The sequence below is a fragment of the Ixodes scapularis genome, unplaced genomic scaffold (assembly GCF_016920785.2).
Source record: "Ixodes scapularis isolate PalLabHiFi unplaced genomic scaffold, ASM1692078v2 PGA_scaffold11__112_contigs__length_91849675, whole genome shotgun sequence".
NCBI classification, from domain to species: domain Eukaryota; kingdom Metazoa; phylum Arthropoda; class Arachnida; order Ixodida; family Ixodidae; genus Ixodes; species Ixodes scapularis.
Window position 1 is genome coordinate 43,200,956 of NW_024609837.1, and position 13,195 is coordinate 43,214,150.

Consider the following 13,195-nt stretch of genomic DNA (forward strand, 5'->3'; position numbering starts at 1 on the left):
CGGTTTGCTGAGGAGTCATTGTATGAGATACAATTCACAGGAACAACACTTCAGCCATAGATGGATGGATGGGATGGATGGAACCAGAGCCGTGTATACAGAGAGTTTGGTCAATGGTAGGCGCGGGCAGAGCCAGGACATCCACCATACACAGAAGGTGGAGTTGACATGCCCCCTTACCCAGCCAGAAGCCTAAAAGAATCTCTTAGCGGTGGTAGTGAGAAACTGTTTTGGTCAAAGGTACATGTTGGTATATGGTCTTAATAAGCGCGTAAGAGTGAAGTGTAGTAACCCTTTACGGTTGAAAATAGGGTGCACGTGATGTTTTGATCATGATCATGCAAAAAGATGTAAGAAACGAATGCACCGCTCAACTCTGTTTTGCTCGGACAGTGTGTGATCGCACGGATGGCAGATTCCCGGCCCTCTGCGCTTCCCGTACGGATTATGTCGATCGTTTCGCTAGTCACATTCTTCCACCATGATTATGGATGACCATGATTGAAACATCACGTGCAACATATTTTCAGTCACCGAGAGTTACTGCGAAGCACTTTTCAAGTTTGTTTCTTGCGACCACCACCAGGGTATTATTTCCGGCTTCTGGTTGGCCACATTCGAATTTGTGAAGACGCCCTGGAACACGCCCAGCTCGCTTTCGGCCAATGGCGCCTCCTCATTTGTCTCCTATACGTGGCTTGCACATGACGTCATTTCCGATGCCCTCCAGAGAAAAGGGGAAGGAGGAGCTCCCCTCTTATAAGGATCCTCCTTTGTGCCTCCCGGATTAGCACAGGCGTCGCTATTCTCCTCCCAGAAGATTATAGAAGATCAACCTGTCACTCGAAATTCTTACAAAAGCAGCTTCCCTCTCCCCCTTTTACTTGGTGTTCAAAAGTATGCGATGTGATCAGTGCAAGGGGCCTATACTTCCCAACGAATGGCCAAACTCTCTACATACACGGCTCTGGGTGGAACGGCTGTACCCTTTATAAAGGGCGGTAGCTTGCGCCACCTAGCCTAGAAACTAAAAACCAAAAGTGTGATTCCTCCCCTTGCCCTTCTAAGCCAATTTGCTTTCCCACTGGAATTGCGTAAATATCATTAGGCAATGTAGGATATCACCAGAAGGACATTTGGGGGATCGGGCAAAAAAACTAAAAAACATTACCCCCTGCCTCCTCCCCACGGCGAGGGAGTCGCCAATTTTCCTATGGGCAAACCTAGGTGGTGTTACCCCAACACCAGGCCCACTGGGAGACAGGGATGAGACAGTTTGAGACTTTGGGCCGGAGGCATGCCGGAGGAAGTCCAAATTTTCCTCTGTCCCCAACTGTACTAGTTAGTAATATGTCATTCAATACTCGTCGATAATTTCTACTAGTTTTCCAATCTCCTCTTTGTTATAAAAGTGTACTTATCATTCATTCTTCTATTCCTGTCTGCAAACCCCAGCGCTCCGGCTAAATCAGTTGCCCCCTCTTGGGGATCAGGAGCAAGCCTTGCGCACCTCAATGCCATATGTTCTATTGTCTCGTCTTCCCCTTGGCATACGGCCCACCGCATATCTATTTCCTCATATTTTGTCCTACATGTTCTAGTCCTCAATACTCCTGTTCTAGCCAACGTTATTTGAACCAACTCAGTTCTGGAACTCCGCTCCGGAGGGGGGTCCCTTTGCGTGGCGCCTGTTAGAGAGCGCGCACTCCACATTAATACTCGCTATCATCATCATTGGCAACGTGCTTGTGGCCGTTGCCCTAGAGATCATACATACTGCCGTTGCACCTGGCCTACTAAGCTTACGGATGTTCGTGGCGCTTTTTCTGACAGTAGCAGACGACTTTCAAATTGTTTCTGCTGCAGTTGGTAGTCATCGGCACATCTACTATTACAGTATGTACAAACTTGCCTTGATTGTAGACACCAGATTGTGGCGCCGACAAATTTGGGTTGTCTGAAACGCTTTGCGCTGTCAGCACAGCTAAGGCAGCAGCATTTTACAATAATGCAAAGTGTATGCCAAAACGGTCGTAGCGCTTTTCATGCTCAAATTGTAATTTTTACTGGCGAAAGGGAAAAAAATTAACCAAAAACCATATTGAACCTCGAGAGGAGTCGGGACTCGCAAGCAGCTGCGGAGCAGTAGCAGACGAAAAAGCGTGGAATAATGCACCGGCAGCGCCACCTAGCCACAAAAAAATCGGACACGGTTTTGGACCCCCTCCAATGTACAGCGTCTATGGGAAGTCCCATAACTGAGTTGATCTAGTAACGGTGGTTCTAGCCTCAAGAAGGTGCTAGCTCTAGCACACCATCTTGGTGCTAAAATCATGGTTGCTGGTTATATGAAGCTTTATGTAAAGGCTGTGGCTGGGGTTCCATCCAGATGGAACAATAGTCCCAACTGGAGTTCCGTCCAGATGGAACCGATAGTCACAACTAGATTTCCGTACGGACAGAAAGTCAGCAAATCCTGTAGAGTTTCGTCTAGACAGAATGACAGTCGCCGCTAGAGCTCCATCCAGATGGAACTATAGACGCTGCTAAAGTTCCATCCAGACTGATAAGAAACGTGCCAGTGAAGCAGCTCCGTCCAGCATACACGAGGGCCACGGTGTAAAATACACTCTTTAGGTGAAAACACGGCGGGGCTGAATGTGCGACGCGAGGAATCAGATAGTGTTCGTTCGACGGGCATCCGAAAGGCTGCATTATTCCGCGGCTACCATGCCCGCAGCTGACAGGTCGCCGGCGGCCAAATGGCGAAACTGTGTGAGAGCGAAAAAAATTATCTCGTTGCCACAACACCCCGGTACACCGTGGTCTTTCTGCACTAGCGACAACCTCGCTGGGGCTCTGCACGTGTGGAGCATGAGGTGGCACGAGCCGTCTTTGCCGTGCCCACGGGTCGACGAGTCATCTGCCGGCGCCGCTTGAAACCATAGTGAGGAAGAAAAAGAGTGAAAAGCGAACTTTACCTGCATGCGCGAGGAGCGCGCTTTCCTCACCTGAAGAGTATTTATTATTTTACACCGTGACGAGGGCTGATCCATATGCTCCACCCTCGGCCCATTTCCAGAGTAACAACTGGCAATGATCCTATGGTATTTTTAATGTACTCTTTAAGTCAAATGCACTTGTCCCAGCAATCCTATAACATTTCTACTGCTTCCTAAAAAAAAGGTTGTCCAACCTCTGCAAACCATGCATCTCTGGCCTCTATTACCTGATATACTAATCGAAAATCTCCCCCCAAACAAATGTTTTTCTCGATGTTTCTTTCTTTTTTTTTTTTTTTTTTTTAGAGTTTGTAGTTACTGGGATCAAGATATGGTGAATACGATGGATATCATTTCCAAAGCTTTATATAGGAATGGCAACCATTGTATGCAAGACCTGAGGCTGGGTGTATTGTCGTAATGAAGGAGCCCTCCCTGTCTCAACTTTCCACAACGTTTCCCCTTGATTGCAGCACAGAATTTTGTAATTAGGCTCGCATAGTAAGAACCTCGTATTGTGGCTCCACTTTGTAAATGATCGCAAGAAAAAGCACCCACGGCATAACAAAAAATTGACGGTGAGCTTGTTATTGTTGCTTGGATGAAGAGGAACACTACTGAGCCCTCGGGACGGAACTAACGGGACTCTACAGCTCCTGCTGTCGTTCTATCTAGATGGAAGTCTGCTGGGCCTGCTATCGTTCCATCTGGGTGGAACTCCACTGCACCCGCTGTCATTCCTTCTGGACCGAACTCTGCTGGGCCTGCTAGCGTTCCATCTGGGTAGAACTCTACTGCACCTCCTGCAGTTTCGTCTAGACGGAACTCTGCTGGGCCTTCTATCGTTCTGTTTGGACGGAACTCTGCTGGGCCTTCTATCGTTCCATTTGGACGAAACTCTACTGCACCTGCTGTCATTCCTTCTGGACGCAACTCTGCTGGGCCTGCTAGCGTTCCATCTGGGCGGAACTCTACTGCACCTGCTGTCGTTCCATCCGGACAGAACTCCGCTGGGCCTTCTATCTTTCGTTTCGGACGGAATTCTACTGCACCTGCTGCTGTTCCGTCCAGAGGGAACTCTGCTGGGCCTGTTATCGTACCATCTGGGCGGAACTCTACTGCACCTGCTGTCGTTCCGTCTGAACAGAACTTCGCTGGGCCTTCTATCATTCCGTCAGGACAGAACTCTACTGTGTCTGCTACTGTTCTATCCGGACAGAACTCTTTTTCGTTCTCCGAAGACGCCGAAACAGTTTGTGACGGAGCAAAACAATATCGTCCAACCTTCCCGACGCAGTCTCAATCTCGCATTTTTTTCAATTGGAATGACCGTAAATTGCTGCCTTTTTGCACTTAGCACTCAAATGGCGGTGCCTCAGAAGAAAATTGGTTTGCCCACAGGCGCCTGAAGGAGGCGTAGTGTCTCAAACAAACCCAAACAAATCACCCCGTAGAACGCACCGACAGCTTGCTCCGCGAAAAGTGATTAAGGGCGGAAGCAGAACCGTCACAAACGACGTTCCTTCAGATGCGGGAGGGGGCGGCACAACACACAACCCAACGTCACGGCGTTCCCCGTAGATGCCAGGTGGCGGGCTCCCTTCCCCCTCGCCCCCAGAAACTCCGTTCCGCGTTCAGTTCCAAACAAAACAGCTGCAGCCGTGTGTCGCGTCTTTTTCTATTTTTTCTTTGACAATCCCCGTAGTTACTTCACCTGTCTTGAAATGCCCCCAGCCCTTCCAACTCTCTGTGTAGGCAACTGAGATAAGTGACTAAGGCTGCCCCTCTCTCGGTGCGAACAGGTTCACAGTCGCGTCCGCGGCAAAAAAGCGTGTTGTCAGTCACAGCGGCGCACAAACCTGGCTTTGGAACGCAATGAGCTGCAAAAAGTTGTAGCTCTGGCAAATGCAGCCCTACTGGAAAAAGAGTCGCATGGCAAGGATCTTTAGAAGAAAAAGAAGACTGTAACGTAGCTCCATCTTTATTTTGTAAGTTCCTTCTCTCCTGCGCTAGCACAACACAGGTTTAAAACATGCAAAATGCCGGTGGGGAAAAAAAATACAGAAAACAATCGCATTGTGTTCCTACACAATACAGAAGCCCAGATGATGACAAAAGCTTTCATAGCAACTGGGTTTGGATGTATACAAGTGCGTTAAACTCTCGTCTCGCTTTTTTTTTTTTTTTTTCTGCAGCATTTTTTTGTTGTTTTTGTGCTCTTGCACGAAATGAATCACGTATTACCGACAGTCAATGAGATCGAGATCGAGTGCTAAATTGGCGGGAAAAAAACAAGCAAAAAAACGTTGGCACCTCGCACGCTCGCTCGCGCGCCGCAGCAAATCGTTGGAACACGGAGACGCGTTAGTTGGAAAAAGAGAGGCTCCCAAGTTACGTAAGTCGCGTGCTTTTGTATCCAGCGTATTGAGCACACATCGCTGCGCCGTGGCGGCCGCTTCACTGAACCCGCGACTGCCACAGTGAACGAGCGAAAACATAAAAGGAGAAGGGATCGGAAATCCCCCGGATAAATGGAATTCAGAAGGACACCCTCATTCAAAATATGCTTCCCTCCTCACCTACCGCGCGGCGTAGAGCGCGCGCGAGCGCTCGCTAGGCGCGACTGACAGGCAGCCTATTTGAATGGCTTGCCTCTTACATTTAAATTTTCTCACACCCTTCCCCTACCCCCTCTCCGACTCAACCGTACCCGAAGCTACGAATGACAAAAACCCTTAGCCAAAACACTACCCTCGTTTAACAGCTCGTTAACAAACTGCCGAGCGAGTGTGTGTAGTGGACTGTCTATTGATCTGTTTTTGTGGAGGCGATGGCATCAGAGAGCGGCCAGACACCTCGGGCGCGTATCGTCTGGACCAATTTATTTTGTCGTTGTTTTGCTCTCCGCTATAACCCCGGAGTTTAGGTCACACAGTACGGGGGAGCAAGCACGTTTCCAGTCATCTGTAAACCCAACACCGACGTGAACGCCAGAGGCAGTGCGAGTGCGAGGCTCGCGGTACCGTCGTTAGTTCTCCGGTGGCAAACGAAATTTCGGCCCGTTCCTGCGAAACCTCAGTCGCAGAGCGGTCTACGAATCGTCCTAAACATACGCTCGACTCCGAGGCGTCCCGTGGGGACTTCGAAACGACGCTGAAATGACAGGAGAGCGCGGCTGTTCGCGATGTTTTCATTTGGGAAGCTTTGGGTTGTGGGGCTTTTGAAATGGTGGAAGGGGGGAAGGAAGGGGGGGTGCAGTGTTGTTTTGGGTTGTGATGCGCGCTTAGCTAGCGTCTGGTGCGCTTGAAATGTCAACGGGCACTTACTCGGGTGGCGCCCATCACTTCCCGCATGATCTTCTCGAACGCTGCCGTTTCTTCGGCCTGTTTCTGATTGTGCAAGGCGATCTTTTCACTGAATTTCCTCGGATTCGCCATGATGGAAGAGCGCCTCGGCTACTGCGCGATGCGATACCCTCGACACCGTCCGCAGCGCACAGACGGACGGCGGCGGGTGACGGCGGCGATAGCTGGTTGCTTCCTTGGCCGCGCGGATGCGCGGCAATCGCATCACTTCGAGAAAGATGCAATAAAGACAAAAATTGTACTATAGTGATCATAGTGGGTAACTTGCGATTGCAACTTTTCGAAAAGATCTCACCACCCCTCATTTTATGGCGCTCTTGTCGTCAACGCTTGCAACGGTTAAATTAACAAATACGTGTTCAACCGTATTTAAGCGTTCTACTGGCAATGTGAATTCGGAACTCTTAAGCGTAAACAATAAACTTTTAAAAGCCAATATTGATATTTATTGTTTTCGCCATTTTTTTATTAAATTTATCGCCACCAACTAAGGCGCCCCTGGTGAACTTCCTGATTAGTTTTCTTTCTACCACGATCTCGCCCACTAAGTTTCTCCTTGCGCTATAAATATTCTGTTTTGCATACTGTGTTTTGCACGCTCTGCAAGTACTGCAAATCGGTTCAGCTGTGAAAAGATATCGGATTATCGGCACTCGGTAAAGGAACTTCAGCTGATTTTGGATTTCTAAAGATTGGAAGGGGCATAATTGAGTGAGGAAAAATTACGTCTCTTATCGCACGTATTCAAGAGGTAATCAGTCGATCGTGTCATACCTGTCATACATAATGGCGTGATATCAGGGTAGTGGGATTCCAATTTTGTGTGCTGTGATACAGCGCTATCTATCGCAGAACAGAACATAGTTAATTATATTCTGATAACAAAAACAAAAGGAAATTTAGTATTTACATATTTCACATTTTTACAGTGAGGCAGACAGAAAATCTCAAACGCAGCCGAGTTCCCTTGCGAAAACTCGGCTGCGTTTGAGATTTTGTGTCATGTCTGTCATATTCCACTTGTCTCGGGGATTAGATTATGGTGTCACCCTATTGAATTGGCCAGTGATATTAGATTAGATATGGCGATGAATCGTTTAGTGCACTGTAGCAGGGTCGTCGACCAGCTCAATCCCGGTTTCAAAGTGTTTGAAAACGCCTTTTTGAATTTCCCGCGCTACGGTTTAGGCACTCCTTCGCAGACGAGCGATCCAGCAAACCGCATATTTAATTGCGAGACGGAGATGTAATCGGGAAATTGTTGGGTGTCATTCCAGGACGCGTAATCTGCGAAAAAAAAAAGGGGGGGGGGGGGGGGGGGGGGTGAGAACGAGGTACAAGACGCGCGCGGAAGGAAACCGGTTTTCCGTTGCCGCCGCGCCAATGCTCCCTTCCTTTAGCCCTGTTTGTTGACCGCCAAGGCCGTTCCCTCAAGTACGATAAAATGCGTCTCTTTAGTTTCTTCCTCGAAGGTCCGGCGAAGTTGACCAACACCACCTACAGATAACCAAGACCCGTGCACTAACTGGCATATCGACGTCATCGTGGCGAGATCGAGCGCAGACGCGGATTGGATGCCGAGTGCTGCATCAGCCTTCCGCTAGGACTCGTGTCAAGTCGCAGCGTGTTGAAGGACGCCGGGCTCGGGTTCGGGTCCAATCACAGTTTGGTGCCACCCGAATTTGATGACGTTGCGCGGAGGAGGCTGTACTCGCAGGCTTTTCGGGCTACAGTGCTGTGCTTGTTATTTTCAGAAATTGTGCGATGTGGAGATGCATGTTTAAAATTTCAGCCAACTGTCAAGGTTAAAAATAATATAAATATCAGGTTAGTTTGTATGGCCGAAACTAACTGGTGTTTTTACAGAAGTGAAAAAGACATGGTCAGTTAAAAAAAAAAAAAAAAAAACACATGGAACTGTTAGGAACACTACCTAAGCTGACCCCGTGTAGCTTTTGTGCCGAATTATTTAGCAAAACGAAACGTTACGAAACAATCTTAGTGCAAGTTTTTATATATATATATATATAAAAACTGCCAGCTGTAGAAAGGTATGAATTCCTGATCATCTTGTGCTCTTGGATCATCATGCTGCACAGAAAGTCAGGAAATTACCAATCGGATATTTTTTTTTAAAACACCAGAAAAAGTTGTTTTGTACTGTCTAACTGAATGGCATGCAATACATCTACAAATTTGCTTCATTCTATAAAGGCATACCTTTCCAATTTTTATGATAGCTGATTTCCAGAAATATGCTCAAACACCATGTCAACTCTATGTGCCATTTAAAAAAAAAAATTATTGCCCTTCCCACTGTTGCTTTGAAGAAAAAACACTGCATGAAGTACCCAATTCTTAAAACATTAAGCTGGCATAAAAAAATTGTGCCTTTTTTTGCATTTGAATTGTGCGAATTTCAGTAAAACAACATGGAACCGATGCTTACCATCAATTCACCACATAATGCAATTCACTACCTAAAGAGAGGAATTCATCTCTTTACTGTGATTCTTGAGGTGAAAATCAATGGGTAGTCGAGCAAGTTCAAATAATATGTTAAAGTGTGCAGTTTGTAGTGTCCTTAAAAAACGAAAAAAAAAAAAAATTTAAACAGTCTGGTTGGGATACGCATGTCAAAAAAGTAATTTTACATAAAAAAAAACTGTTGAGCAATATTGACGGCGCGAGACTTATTTTAAATTCTGCGCACAAAGTCCACGACGTTACGAAATGGTCATACACTCTTTCCACCTCAATGTGATGGTTAACCCGATCCACCTCTCCTCCACGCGCCCGAAATGCCGAGAGAGAAAACTACTGGAGAGGGGGCGACTACCGTCTAAATCTTGTCTCGCGCCACCAAGATTGGTCTAAAAAAATGTTTTTCTTGCATAAAATTAATTTTCTTAACAGGCGTATCCCAATTAAACTGTTTACAAAAAAAATCAGGAACTTTTTATAAGGACAAACTTCAACGATTTTTGTACTTTGTGCAAATACTGCTTAAAATGAATCCCCGACATTAATGACCTGTAAAACACGTTTGTTTTTCACCACATGCACAAAAAATGAAGAAAAACGAGCAGCGTTTACCCCCTCAACTTGTAGCCAGAGCAAGCAGTCACGTGATCTGGAGCCGATTATATGCCGCCAGTGTGGATTATAGCCATGCGCTGGGGTCGGCAGAGCACAGGAAGATGAAAGAACAGTACATGCGCTGAGTTCCAGACATCGTTATGGTTTGGCTATTGTCGTCATTGCAGCGATTGGACACGGGCCACCACCCCAATGATTGTCGAGCTATTATCATGAGCCCAAGTCAAGTGTTCCTGCAATGCTCACGTCCAATCTATGAGCCGGATTCAAGTATTGTCACTGGGGGGAACTGCGACCCCCCAGCTGCGTTACCAAGTTTTGCAAAAGAGAGATTGAAAGAAAATACTCGCTTTTGTCCTTGAAACTACACTGCAAGAAAGGAGTTTCTTCGTCAGTGCCGTTGCCTGGAAGTATACTTGGGTCCCGCTAGTGCCATTAAGCTCGCATAAAGTGAAACATATTCTAAGTGTGAATATTGTTGCAGGCACCAAAACACAAAATATACTAGTTAACTCATTAGCAATCAGTAATGTGCGCGGTGCAAGCTATCAGATTAATTGTCACCCTACCTTGTCAAACCTCCATATATAATGCTTATTGGCCCTTCAAGGTAAATAACTGAAATAAAAGTAGAAGGAATGTGTTAAAAACATTCTGGAGAAAATATAATTTGGACTGGTCAATAACATATATGAGCTTGCCTAAACCTGCTATATAAAATAGAGTATACTGTCAACTTCCCCAATTTCCAGTAAGCGATTGTACCAATATCTTCACACCATTCGGTACTTTTTCGTGCTGCAAACATAGCAACATCCAACAAAGTACAGCTACCCACCAGCCACCCCAAATCTCTGACAGCACAATGAAAAAAAGCAAAAAAAAAAAAAAAAAAAAAGCTCATAACACATGTTGGTTGACCATACCAGAGAATGGAGACAAGACACAGTGGCAACTAGGTAACTATCACTTTTATAAATATACACGGGGAGTATTAACCACTACACGTCGGCCTATGCATCATACCGCTCACTTAATTGTGACTCTTATTGGTGGGGTGGGGGCAAGGGGCAAGACACATTTCCGCTTGGTAATAATATCAAAAGGGACATTACAATGGCAGCCCATCCTCTTCCCACAAAGGCACCTTAGGACAAACGCCGCAGTTGTTGCATTACATACATCGTACCCGCATGAAAAGCCACGGGCACCATAGTATTTGGCATAGTTTGGTTTTGGTCAGTAAGGGTAAAAAAAACAATAAAAAAAATGAGTTAATCAAATGACAAGGGATAAAAGAAAACCGACCCACAATTGACCTGAGGGTGGGGGAAGCTTAAAAGGAAAACGAAAAGCACACAACAATTGCACACATGCTTAAGAAGTGTATATAGGAAGGCTGATATGCCAGCGCCAGTTTGGTGAGCTGACTTCTTTCTTCACTGGTATTGAATGAGTTAGTGCCGTGTACAGCCAACCTCGGCTTAGTATATTGCTGACATGGACTGTCGAATGTTTGACAATGTGATACACAATCCTAGTTTGCAAACAGGGATGACCTCATCCTTCACTCCTTGCACTGCTCTGTGGATTTCGGGCAAATCGAATGCGATGCAGGCGAATAACCTACAATTTTCTTTTTTTATCTAACAGAATCCTCGAAAAAAGACAAGCCATGAACTGCCCGAAACCTGTGGCAGCTCAATCTCGCGGCTCAAACCTCCGAAAGCCTGCAGCGCTAGGTAGCACTCAAATGGCAACATGGCAGAACTAGGGGCCTCCATTTCCAACATTGAACATTAAAGTAAAAAAATTAAGAACTGAAAGAAAACTACATGGTAGACTTTCTATTATCATGCTGCATAAGTGCTGGACACCTTGTCAAGACCAGCTATAAAGTGAGCACACAGCAAAAGGTTACAAGTGCAAGCTCATAGCTTTAAGAAGCCACTCTGCTGCTCAAGAGAGCACATATAAGAGAAAAGTATTTATCAAAGCCAGAGCCACATATTGAGAGTCTGGCCAGTGGGTAAGGTGATGAAGGCACTGGAGAGGAGAAAAGTGAAGCAAAGAGAGGAGAGCGCCGAAGGAGCGACGAAGAAATGAGGGAGCAAAGAGGAGACGACCGCCATTTTGACGCAACGCCGTCGGCGCAGAGCACTGTTGAGGCTATGCGTCATCTGCTTTGGGCTTATTTCTTTTTTGCCTGAATCAAAGTTTGTGTTCAAACGTGAAGAAGCTTCATTCGTTAGCTTCTCAAGCCACCGACAAATAACACTATCATTTTCTTGCCAGAGCCTGCCAAATAATAGGAAGGAACCAGAATTTGGATGTCGATCCCATGCATTGCACCGGGCGAATGAATGAAAATGGCGTCCCTCCCCGCTCAGCTGGGAGCAGCCGGGAGTTCACGCGCATGCACTCACGCCTCTAGCTCTGCGCTGTGGGCTGATTGGCTCACTCGGGATGGGGTCGTTACGGCGGCGAGATCATAGACTGGCCAAACTCTCCCAAAAGACGGCTCTGCTCAAAGCTACCTGCTCATGCTCTCATTCCCCTCCGAGGGCTCAGTTTAAGACGAAACAAGGCATCAATAAGGCATGCCACTGGTTCTCCCCGCTACCACTAGATCGCTGCGTGGTGCTTCAAGCACCAGAGGTGGCCAAGGCCATTTGCCATTTTTGTTGCAGATACCGGTTTCTTCCCCAAGCGCGCTCTGAGGAGGCATCGCTGGTGTACCCCCTCCACTGCCAAGGTGATAGTGTGGCAGAAGCTACGTGCTCGTTGAACCAGTCAAGCGTTTACCTTTCGGCATGTAATTGCACCCCTGCCCATACCCCCGCATAGGGACAACACCTTCTACATAAGAAAGCCTTATAGTGCCGAATTTTCCTGTGTCACTAAAGAAGGCCTCCTTAGTGCACAGATCACAAATGACTGGTGCGTGAACACTCAGCCGAGACATCGACTTCTCACTGATTAAGCGCGAGTTCCAGCCGAACGCTGACCCAGCAGCCGTCTCCGATCTGTGCCCTACGGTCGCCTTCTTTAGTGACGTATGTAAATTCAGCTCTAAGGCTCTCTTTGGTAGAGATCGGGGTCAGGTGAGGAAAGGGAGGCGGCTGATTGTTCCGGCGAGCACGCAGCTCCTGGCGCACTAGCTTGGAGGTGAACAGAGTATAGTGGAGGGCTTCTCGCACACGCTGTCCCTAAGGCACGCACTCCGGGACGATCACTCCGCCGCGTCGAGACGGACGTCACGGGTGGTTCTGAAGTTCGGTCGAGGCGGAAGATGGCTGGGGCGTGGCTTCCGTGGGACAGGGCCCCCGGTTGCAGGTGGTCATGTTGGCGGGTCGCCGGGACGGGTCGCAGCGATCGCGGATGGGGCAGCTCACCTCCCGATGCTTGTTGCCGGGGCCACACCTCGCGGAGCACTGCGTGTTGCAGACGCGCGTATTTAAGATTTCGTTCGCACATCTACCGTTCGGGCATCGCCGAGAGCGTTGCAACCGCTTACGACGTAGCGGGTTAAGAAATGCGGGCTCCTCCTACGAAGCTCTCTGCTTGCTACGATTGGTTGTTTCCTCCTCCCCGCTCACCTCCTCTCCAGAGTTTGCTCTGCTAAAGTGGAAAGAGTGGAGGGCATTAGGAGAGGAGCGTGAACCGCGTTTCTTGACCTGCAACAGGCTATGGACACGCCAGTCAGAGACGCGCGTTCCAGACATTGGC

At 47.5% G+C, this 13,195-nt stretch overlaps 2 protein-coding genes across 6 annotated transcripts in view; both read right to left on the reverse strand.

Annotated features, from left to right (window-relative positions):
- The window catches only part of LOC8040832 (CREB-regulated transcription coactivator 1), a 62,144-nt gene extending 55,645 nt beyond the window's left edge, over positions 1-6,499 (reverse strand). For 2 of the 4 annotated variants that reach the window (XM_040205194.3, XM_029979899.4), the window contains exon 1: positions 6,329-6,484. In XM_040205194.3, coding sequence (XP_040061128.1) covers positions 6,329-6,439 — 111 coding nt within the window. In that variant the 5' untranslated portion in view covers positions 6,440-6,484. Of the gene's footprint in view, positions 1-6,328 lie in introns of all 4 variants that reach the window. The other 2 variants (XM_029979900.4, XM_040498992.2) reach the window with 2 other exon arrangements.
- A 3,920-nt stretch (positions 6,500-10,419) lies between these two features.
- LOC8040836 (A disintegrin and metalloproteinase with thrombospondin motifs 7) overlaps positions 10,420-13,195 on the reverse strand; it is a 75,525-nt gene continuing 72,749 nt past the window's right edge. For both annotated transcript variants that reach the window (XM_040205210.2, XM_040205209.2), the window contains exon 21: positions 10,420-12,900. In XM_040205210.2, the coding sequence (XP_040061144.1) occupies positions 12,724-12,900 (177 nt within the window). In that variant the 3' untranslated portion in view covers positions 10,420-12,723. The remainder of the gene's footprint in view (positions 12,901-13,195) is intronic.